This window comes from Bombina bombina, chromosome 12, assembly GCF_027579735.1.
Source record: "Bombina bombina isolate aBomBom1 chromosome 12, aBomBom1.pri, whole genome shotgun sequence".
Lineage (NCBI taxonomy): Eukaryota > Metazoa > Chordata > Amphibia > Anura > Bombinatoridae > Bombina > Bombina bombina.
In genome coordinates this window covers 68,108,836-68,120,113 of record NC_069510.1, presented here as the reverse complement: position 1 = coordinate 68,120,113, position 11,278 = coordinate 68,108,836, and the positions used below count along the sequence as shown (strand labels likewise).

The 11,278-nt window shown below is 40.9% G+C and overlaps 1 protein-coding gene across 1 annotated transcript in view; it reads right to left on the bottom strand.

Annotated features, from left to right (window-relative positions):
• Positions 1-1,192: 1,192 nt before the first annotated feature.
• The window catches only part of UAP1L1 (UDP-N-acetylglucosamine pyrophosphorylase 1 like 1), a 60,352-nt gene continuing 50,266 nt past the window's right edge, over positions 1,193-11,278 (bottom strand). The window contains 2 exon segments of the mRNA XM_053695454.1: positions 1,193-3,170; positions 5,398-5,464. Coding sequence (XP_053551429.1) covers positions 3,096-3,170; positions 5,398-5,464 — 142 coding nt within the window. The 3' untranslated portion in view covers positions 1,193-3,095.

Sequence of the window (11,278 nt, the reverse complement as noted above, 5' to 3'; positions counted from 1 at the left end):
ACAGTGGGCCTACAGTTTACATATACATTTTGACCCAGAAAAAATGTGCTTATTGGATGTCTTGTTAATGGAGTATCCAAAAATTCTCAGCATGGAATGTGTCAATTCTATATTGGATCATTTAGGTCCAGGCCATTAACGTGAATGTATTCTTGAGGAATGTGTAGCACCGTTTTTTTAAAATCCTATTAAAAAACAGGGGCACTTTCATTCATCAAAGTTTACATTTCAGCCGTTTTGTTAAATACTTACCTTTTCTTCATTAAGCCGGACCAGCGATTCCACCGCCTGCCGCTAGTCTCTTCATAGGTCAGAAATGAAGAATCCGGCTTCCTCCAATCACGTCATGGCCTCAAGCAATCTTTGCTCGGGGGGGGGGGGGGGGAAGCCGTGGTTGGAGGAAGCCGGATTCGTAATTTCTGACGTAAGAAATGACGAGCGTCAGGTGGGGGGGGGGGGGGGGGGGGGGGGGAATTACTGCTACGGCTTCATGAAGAAAAGGTAATTATTTTAATGGCTGTAACGTTTCTGATTGGTCCAATTCTGGAACAGCAGAATCCAACAAAATGAAGCAAATGTATATAAAAGTGTGTAGTTCTTTGGGTTAAAACTGTGTAAAATGAGTAAGGCTACGGCAGGCTGAAACGCATAAATTGTTAATAGATTATACCATATGGATATTTTTAATTTTTATATACTAATAAAGATGAAGTTTTTACAAGTCCTTTTTCAAGTTTAGAAGAAATATGCAGCCACACGCGTTTGCAAATGTAAAACACCAGATCAACAGTATACGTTCAAGGAAGAATCAGTTATATTGTTTTCCTGTAAATTTTAAAGCATTAAGAAAGAAATACAAACTCATCAGTTTAAAATAATGTTTAAAGCCTAGTGTTTATCTACTAATTTGACTAAGGTTTTGTAGAATCAAATCATGATATTAATTACTGCGAGGTGCAGATCAATACCATACTTCCCAACTGTCCCTAGTTGAGGGGGACAGTCCCCAATTCTGAGTTCTGTCCTGAAGCAGCAATATGTCACTATTTGCAGAATTAACCTTAGCCCCGCCCACAGATCACCCAGACATGCCCTTTGACCAACCAGGTGCCACCATATTCCCCCTGTTCTCTAGCCAAGACCCCAACCCTCCTAATGTGACCTGCCCACAAGTTATTTAGCAACAAATAGATACTTTCTTTCATTCTTCCTATTTATTACACCTTTAGAAAGCGGAAACCAATGAACGGGTTTATGAAATATTCGTAGATTATACAGAAAATATCAGCAGCATAAATGTGTTGTAATCATGCAGTAATTTTATGTTTTTTTTTTGTTTGGTTAAATATAATCCTTTATGAGATTACTTTGTGTAAAAGTGAAGGCTTTTTTTTATATTGACTGTTTGTGCAGAAATACAGTTCAATTGGATTATATATGTATTTGTATAGCCCCAAATTTAGGAAACTATTTCCTATATGCATATGAATCAGGAAACAGCAAAACCTATTTAAAAGGGATATTAATCCGTCTATTTCATTGTTGAAATAAAACAAAGCACTAAGCAGTGGGTTATACCTAATAGAAATCATTGCAATATGGATTTTTCAACATTTAAAAATCATTTTATCTTTTATTTTTTTAACTATTTAACTGCACAGTGTCCATTACTTCCTCTCACAGCCCTACAAAGAGACTGATCTCTACAGGAAAGGTTATCTAGCTTGATGTCATAAATCTTCTAGAGTAACTTGAGCTAGTCTACTATTCAATAAGTGTTTTGCTCACGCACATTATATGCAAAAGCTGTCTCCTCGCTTATCTCCCTAAGAGCAGTGGCTACAATGAGAATTTCTAAGTGCTCATTTTGCAAGAAAACAAGTAAGTTGTCTTCTGTGTGTTTTTTTTCACAATTTTTTTCTTTTTATCTTTACTTTGATTTAACATGTTTGTTTTTACTAAAGATGCACTGTTTAACCTTTTAGCGTAGTTTTGGCGTTGTATTCCGTCCAAACAGCGCTGGGCTTTAGCGCCATTAGGACGAAATACGTCATAGCCGTTTGGCTGTCTTGAAGCCAACGGTGCTTCCTGGATGTGATCGCGGTCTGGAGGGCGTTGCTAGTGTCATATGGACGATTCCCTGCCCCGATCCCATAACTGAAATCTCGCGATCGGGTGCACGATAGCAGGATTATAATTTGTCTATATTGGAATGTTGTTCCGATGTAGACATTATGACCCTGTCAAGAAAGGGTTAATATGCCTGTAATATAAGCACAATTGCACAAATCAGCTCTTTTAGGCTCCTACTGTTCTGTATTAATTTCATGGCATGAGGAAATCCGGCATTACATGTAACTATGATGCACAGTAATGGCTCTAAATCCCATACATCCTTATACAATGCTGCCACAAACTGCATAAATAATAGAAAGTCTGTCCTAATACACTGGCTCACTATACAACCCTTTAGCTTAAGGTTCTGATTAAATTCAAGTTCTCAGGACCCACTAAAAGGACAGATTAGCAGGTTAGTAACCACGGTAACTAATCAGCTGATTATCTCACCTGTGCCCTAGTTTAGTGAAATCATTGGATCCAATGGTCCCTTCTTAGCTTACGATCCGTTTTTGCCTTTTCTAATGAATAATAGGTTTTTGCTGCTGGTGTGATTAAATCCATCAACCATGAGGGTACAGAAAATAAATACAGTTTTTGGTTCCTATCAAAAATATTGCAAACAAATGCTTTTTTAATCATTGGAAGTATCTGCAGATTATGATTATGGTTTATAGTTCTAAAGACAAATTATTTTTTCACTTTGCGTAAATTGCCAACATGTTTTAAGTAATTTAACATTCCATTTAAAACGGTTATAAGACAAACGGCTTTATGGCTTGGAGGAAAGGTAAAAGTGCAAAATTTTGTACAAAAAGGTAAAGATACGTTGTGTGCAGATAATGCAACTTCACATATTTATAGGAACATCTTTGGGCAATTTCTGGAGTGAATGCTACACATCATAGTCCTTCAAAGTAAAAGTCTATTGAACCCATCACAATGTGAACAGCTTAACCCTCCTTGTCTTGGTTGGTTCATACTTTGGCCTTCTGCACGTCCAGTATAAAGGGGGAGCTGATAAGCTTGTTTTTTAGATAACCTTCCAAACCCTGCAAATATAAAGAGGTAAATTAGAAGATTCTTCAAACATGTACACAACATCTAACAAACACAATATTACAAAATATAGTCCAGGGATGGGAACTCCAACTTTATGGTCAACTACCAGAATGACTGCAATTATAGGTAACCACTGAGCACCATATATAAATATACAGCCTCTTTGTGGTCATTATACAATACACTGTGTTCTCCACAGAAAATGTTGCCAGAAGGGTGGCGTTATAAAGTAGCCGGGTGAGGGCAGTGTAATGCAGTACTTTGCAATAATTATAACATTTTCTGTAATTTATAAAATGTTACTTAAAAGGGACAGTCTAGTCAAAAATAAACTTCTATGATTAAGATAGGGCATTTCATTTTAAACAACTTTCCAATTTACTTTTAGCATCACATTTGTTTTGCTCTCTTGGTATTCTTTGCGGAAAGCTAAACCTATTTAGGTTTATATGCCCATTTTTAAGCCGTTGAACCTCCTCTTTCTGAAGTACATTTTTACAGTACGACCATGTTAGGTCATGTGTGGCATATTAGATAACATTGTGCTCACTCCCGTGGAGTTATTTATGAGTCAGCACCGATTGGCCAAAATACATGTCTGTCAAAAGCACTGAAATGATGGGACAGTCTGCAGACGTTTAGATACAAGGTAATCACAGAGGTAAAAAGTGTATTAATATAACAGTGCTGGTTATGCAAAACTGCAGAATGGTAAACAAAGGGATTATCTATCTTTTTAAACAATAATAATTCTGGAGTAGGCTGTCCCTTTAAGCAATTAAAAGCACAAATTAATTGCATAAATTTACCAAAAATGTATTTACTGATATTTGTATGACAAAAAAAGGGCTAATTTTAGCTTAAAGAGATTGTAAGTTCCCACGGGAATAGGGCCCTCAACTCCCCTGTATTTGTCTGTAAAATTTTGTGTCTTATCGTATTGTTTCTCCACTGTACTGTTATCCTTGTACCCATGGGCAGCGCTGCGGAATCTGTTGGCGCTTTATAAATAAAGAATAATAAATAAAGAATAATAATATGAAACCTACATTTTTTATTTCATTATTCAGATAGAGCATGCAATTTTAAGCAACTTTCTCATTCTAAAATATAGCCACCAATCCGCAAGCGCTAGCCAGGGTGCTAACCAAAAATGGTCTAACGCCTAAGCTTACATTCCTGCTTTTTCCAATAAAGATACCAAAAGAACAAATAAAAATTAATAGGAGTAAATTAGGAAGTTGCTTAAAATTGCATGCTCTATCTGAATCATATAAGAAAAAAATCTGGGTTTCATATTCCTTTAATATTAACTTCAAACATTTTTTTTTTTTTTTTTTGCTGTGGGATTACTGTAGTAGCTATGCTGTAGCCATATTCCCATAGGGTGGACAGAACAACTATATTTCAAGACAGGAGTCTGAAGAACCCTCAAAACCAAAATTAAGATTCCAAGAATGAGAAACAGGATGAATAACCAGTTTAGTTCTGATCAGAGCCTATGAAACAAAAACAGAAAGAGACGAAATCTGACACTTCAGTGAATTGGTGGAGAATCATGGGAAGCGGGGGGGGGGGGGGGGGGATTTAAAGATCTGGTGTGTTGGGGTATCTTTTGTCTCCTCCTAGAGGTCAGGAGGGGAATAGCCCCACACATGATGTGTCTGTGGACTCTCACTATCTGATGAAAGAAAAAAACTTGGGATACAATAATTGCATAAAATGTTAAAGTGCAAATGAAGGAGTCTTTTTGTTTGAGCATTATTTTGTATTACACCAGTCATTTTATTTTAAACAACTTTACAATTTATTTCTATTATCAAATGTAATTAATTATCTTGGTATCCTTTGGTGAAGGAGCAGCACTGCACTACTGGGAAGCTAGCTGAACACATCACGTGAGCCAATAACTGGGGGATATATGTGCAGCCACCAATCAGCAGCTAGCTCACAGTAATGCAATACTGTGTCTGAGCCTACCTAGGTATACTTTTCAACAAAGGACACCAAGAGAATGAAGTAAATGAGATAACAGAAGTAAAATTTAAAGTTTAAAAATTGCATGCTCTATCTGAATCATGTAAGTTTCATTTAGACTTTACTACCCCTTTAAGATAAATGTGCCTTTTTTTTTTTTTTTTTTTTTTTTTTTTTTACTACAGTGAAGAGATTAATTTCATTACAGTATTACATTACTAAGAAAATTATGAAGCTCACCTCTCCAAAATAGGATACTAAAGGAGAAATCTCACATATAGCTGGTGGGTCTTTCAATTCAGAAATGCTGCAAAAAGAAAAAGGAAAGTAATAATATTTGTTCGCCGGTTACAATCTATAAAACATTGCCTTTCTCAATAGGAATACTCAACTTCAATTTGTTTTGACCCAATAAAACGGCATTTGAAAACAAATTTTACAATTTTTTTTTGTCATAAGCAGAGATGTTGGTTGCATATAATGGGAGTCTTAAAGGGACAGTAAACAACTTGAGATTTTTATGTAAAATATTTATTAATGTGTAATGAAGCAACTTTGGAATATATTTTCATTATTTATTTTGTCCCCTTTTCATGCAATTAAGATCTTAAAATTGCATTCACAAATGCATTCTAATGTTCATCTGTTTATTGCCTGCATGTTATTTTTTCCTATTATAAAACCTTTATTATGCTCATGACAGGGATGGATGACATCGTTCTCCTTGTTGGGGTTTTCATAGTTTCAAAGTCAGGAATATAGCCCCCCTTTTAACTATTCTAGTGTAAACAGCTTTGGTGAAGAAATCAGCAAAGTATTGGATTGACTGCTAACTATGATCCCTTAAAGGGAAATGAAATCCAAAAAACTTAAAAATTATGCTTACTTGATAATTTTCTTTTCTTCAGATGGAAAGAGTCCACAGCTGCATTCATTACTTTTGGGAAATTCAGAACCTGGCCACCAGGAGGAGGCAGACACCCCAGCCAAAGGCTTAAATACCTCCCCCACTCCCCTCATCCCCCAGTCATTCTGCCGAGTAACAAGGAACAGTAGAAGAAATATCAGGGTGAAAAAATACGGGCGGTAAGAATAATTTTAAGGTTTTTTCTTCATAAATGGAAAGAGTCCACAGTTGCATTCATTACTTTTGGGAAAACAATACCCAAGCTATAGAGGACACTAAATGCAAAAACGGGAGTGTACAAGAGGCAGCCCATTCTGAGGGCACCAGGCCTGAAAACCCCTACCCAACAAAATCCCGCTTCATCCAAAGCCAAGAACAACTTTGAAAACACTGACCCGCAGAAAGTCCAAAGCCTTGCTAGAGACTGCAGGAACTAGACTCAACCGAGTCAACAGCCTCCAAGAGACACCGTCGCTCAGCAGTCGGTCTCCAAACACACCCCTTACTAAAGAAAGGGAACAAACTACTGTATTCTTCCACAAAGAAGAAAAGGCACGGAGAAAACAAGATTGTACTTGTAAAGCGCAGCTAATCCCCCTTAAGAGGTTCAAGGCGCTGCTCATTTTATCAACCTCGAAAGGAGGAAAGGCTGAGTAGACCTCGCCGGGGATCGAACTTGCAACCCTCGGTTTGCTACACTGCAGAGTAGCCACAGTGCATTAGTATGTTGAGCTAGCTTCCAGCTAGCATAAGGAACTCCAGAAAAAAACCTACAAAGGGCACAAACACAGAACAAAAAAACCTGAGAAACCGGGTCAGGCTAACAGAGACCCAACCAGTCTCAAAGAAACAAGGGGAAGGCAACGCCCAGACCCCAGAAAAAAAACCACAGGATAAGACCGGGAATCTGAAACAGAGGATCTTCCCCTAACACAGTGCAACCGCACTCTAAAAAGCAACGGAAGACGAAGGTCCCCCAAGTCGCAAAAAGGTAGCTCAGAATACCGAAATATTCAGAAACTTCGTGCAGCAAGCTCAGATAGGTCTGACGAACAACACCTGAAGCAAAAGCACTGCACGCTGCAGTCATCTAAAAATTACTCTGAAACTTAAATACTTGCAGGGCAAGTAGAAAGCAACTGAAGATAGGATCCTTCAGATTGCTAAATATCCACTAACCAGCGGAGAACATCGCAGGCTAAGAGCTGCCAGTCCTTCCCACAAATCTTGAACATGGAGAAAGGAGAAACCTCAAGAGGCTTCCCATACCTCGAATGCTCAGAGGACGAATTTAGCAGAACAACAGATCTCAGATCCTGCTCTAACACCAGACCAGCCCAAGCGACCGACATGTCTGATAGACAGGGGGGACAGAAAGACCCCAACCATAAGCCCCCAGGGAATGAAAAGAAAAAAAGGAGGGGATTCACCCACCCCAACAGAGCTTGGGTGCCAACCCAATCCGCTCCTCCAAAATAAGGCACTCCCAAGGAGAACCCCCTGGGACCTGGAACAGAGAAAAGAGCAATAGATCCGTAGGAAGACCTGTCACAGCTCTCTTAGACAGTCTATGTAGAGAGATCAAATTCCAGCAGGTGAAACAGAGCCCACAGAGCAGCAGATGCTGCCCCTTACAGATATAAGCCACCTGATCCAACCTCCTACACACAGGGCAGGACAAAGACCCTCCAGAGAGAGGAAATCTCAGCTCATAAGGAAAACAAACTATCCCCTCAAAAGGGAAGGGCACAGCCAAGAACAGCGTACATGTCTTCAAGACATGAAGCCATAGTATGATCAAAACACGGACCGAATGAAAAATCATCCAGACACCACTGTTGACCCAACAGAGAAAAAAACTCCCCATAGAAGAGCACACTCTGTCCGAAGGACAAGTCAGGCCTTAAAGTTTATAATCAGTACCCAAAGGTGGATGTGAACCCTGGCCTTCCTGCTTGCAAGCCCAATGAGCTAGCCTCTATGTTGCAACATAGGGTCCCTAAAAAAACCTGGGTCGTCCCAAACCAGTCCACAGGATCATAAGTCTCCAGACATCCAAGAAGGATCCAAGACAAGAACCCTGGACCCAGAATCGCCCTAGAACGAACGACACCCTCAGGGAACATAAGATACCCCGTCTGAAGCAATCAGACCTCAGAGGGGAAGAGAACCGGGAAACCCGGAGAACGGATACAGGACTCACTCGTAATTCCCAGCCCAAAGGGAAGAGAACACTCTTAGCCAGAGATCAACGCCCCCCAGCAAGGTACTAGGCCGCGACAAAGTCACACAATTTTTCTAGAGCCCAAAGGCCCCAAGGGCAACACTAAGGGAAAAAGAGAACAAGAACAGAGTCACCCGAAAGAGAGTAGAAATAAAGGCTAGTCTCCATGATCCTTTCAGATTAACATTCCAGAGGACGACACCCAAGGGCAAAGAATGCAAGCATCCCGAACGAGGCAGAAAAACATCCCCTAAACAAAAAGCTTGGAAAAAGAGACAACACCTACTATCGCCCCTGATATGGAGACGACCAACTCCCGAAGGAAGACAGAGCCTCACAGCCTTCACTTCCTAATTAAGCGGCCAAAGCCGGCAAAAAAAACGGACGAAGTCCAGAAAGTCTCGACCCAAAGGAAGAGAACCTCTAAAAGGAAGAAGTCCTAAAAGGACACTTCCAAAGAGACCATGAAAGACAAAACCGTAAAAAATGGCGGTATGAAGGACCTAAATCCTCCAAGCCTCCAATCCACAACGGGAAGGAACACTCTAGTTCCCGGAAAAAAAAATCGGAAATGACTGAGCATGTCGCCGCGGATCTCAATGGAGTCCCGGCCCACTAGATTGAAAGGCAAATGGAGGACTGAACCAATCCTCCATGCCCCTAAGCAACCACGGACCCTCAAGTCCTCTCAGGATACTAGTTGAAGCTTGTAAAATAAAAGAAAACAACACAAATCATATTGTGATCACTAGGCGCCCTCACCGGACCAACCGGACATAAAAAGGTGCCACGTGTCTGAACAAGGCCTCAAAGACAGAAGAAGGATTTGTACCAGTCAGGACCAGCCTGAAACCAAGGGCCCCAGCACTGTCAAGGCCACATAGAGTCTCCCTTGATGATGGATGGATAAAGAATAGTCAGACAGACTTTTGTAAACAGTGCGACCACAAAGTAGCGAGTATCAATTCCAGAGAAGAGGACACGAAGGCGCGCCAGTCTATAACGAAAGGTGCTACATACCTCCGCCGGAACAAAAGGAAACACCGGCCCCGAAGGTTGACCCCCTGAGGCCTCAGGGGCAGTCACTCCCCAGGAAGGCTTAACTGGACCAGGCGATCTCATGCCTGACGAGCCCCAGTTAAAGAAATACGGACAATATTGTAAGCACACTCCCAGGAGGTGCAGATGCGCCAGCACCAAAGATATGGCCATGCGGAACCGTGTTGAAACCTTCGGTGGGAACAAGCCACACTCCCTAGAAAGGATAAGTAGCTTTTGGGTTACCTGCATGCGTAGTAAGAGTTGGGGGTAGGCAACTCGTCTCGTGAGAAATAGAATCCCCAGAGGCAGATGGCTCAGTGGGCACCCCAGCTCCCTGATCCCGAGGAACGAGCATTTTAAAACGGCATTCGGAACATAAACTGATGGGCATGTATCACCCGGGCCAAATTCATATTCTTTGCAAGAAGTAGAGTCTGAATCAGTGACATCCGTCTCCAAGAATCCTCCATAACTGGGACACTGCCACCTCCAGAGAACCAGACACCAGCAGAACAGGATTTCTCATCGTCACGCGGTCAGGAAAGTTGGAATTGGAGTCACAAGGTAAACCGTGCAGTCCATGCAAAAGTGCGCCCGACCGAAAAGGCCACGTCCACTAGACATAGGGCCGTTATGTTCCAAAATAGCCATGAGCCGAAGCAACACTACACAGTAGCAGACAGAAGTCACATAACAAACATGATTAAAAAAAAAAACCTGTACAATATCCCCCACAGGAGATATCAACCCTTGATTCCTAGATACAAAAAGGAGGCCTCACTGAGACCCTATGTTAAAGTTATCCCCGAAAAAGGTTGTAGCCCCTCTCGGATAAACAGTTGAAATTACAATACATCTATGATAAAAGTAAAATGAAACGATCTTACCTTACCTTGGAACAGGAACACGGCCCTTCCAGTGTGACAGATAGTAGCGTCGGCTTCTGCCATGGACTTGAGAAAAAAAACAAAATTTTATGCTTATAAATTTATTTCTCTTGTGGGTGTACCAGTTCCACGGATCATCCATTACTTGTGGGATATTCTCCTTCCAACAGGAAAGCTGCAAGAGGATCACCCACAGCAGAGCGTCTATATAGCTCCTCCTCTAACTGCCACTACCAGTCATTCGACCGCAAGACAAGCAAGAGAAAGGAGAAACCATAGGTGCAGTGGTGACTGTTTAGTTTAAAAATAAAACACACCTGCCTTAAAACGACAGGGCGGGGCCGTGGACTGGATACACCACAAGAGAAATAAATTTATCAGGTAAGCATAAATTTTGTTTTCTCTTGTAAGGTGTATCCAGTCCACGAATCATCCATTACTTGTGGGATACCAATACCAAAGCTATAGGACACGGATGAAGGGAGGGACAAGGCAGGTGCTTAAAACGGGAAGGCACACACTGCCTGCAAAACCTCTCCCAAAAATAGCCTGCCGAAGAAGCAAAAGTATCAAATTTTGAAAAAGTATGAAGCGAAGACCAAGTCGCCGCCTTACAAATCTGTTCAACAGAAGCCTCATTCTTAAAAGCCCATGTGGAAGCTACCGCTCTAGTAGAATGAGCTGTTAATCCTTTCAGGAGGCTTGCTGGCCAGCAGTCTCATAAGCTAAGCGTATTATACTCCTTAGCCAAAAAGAAAGAGAAGTTGCCGAAGGCCTTTGGCCTCTCCTCTGTCCAGAGTAGACAAACAAACAATGCAGATGTTTGACGAAAATCTTTGGTAGCTTGTAAATTAAAACTTTAAAGCAACGAACCAGGTCAAGATTGTGTAAAAGACGTTCCTTCTTTGAAGAAGGATTAGGACACAGTGACGGTACAACAATCTCCTGAATTGATATTTTTATTAGATACCACCTTAGGTGAAAACCAGGTTTGGTACGTAACACTACCTTATCGGAATGAAAAATGAGATAAGGAGAATCACTTGTAAAGCAGATAACTCC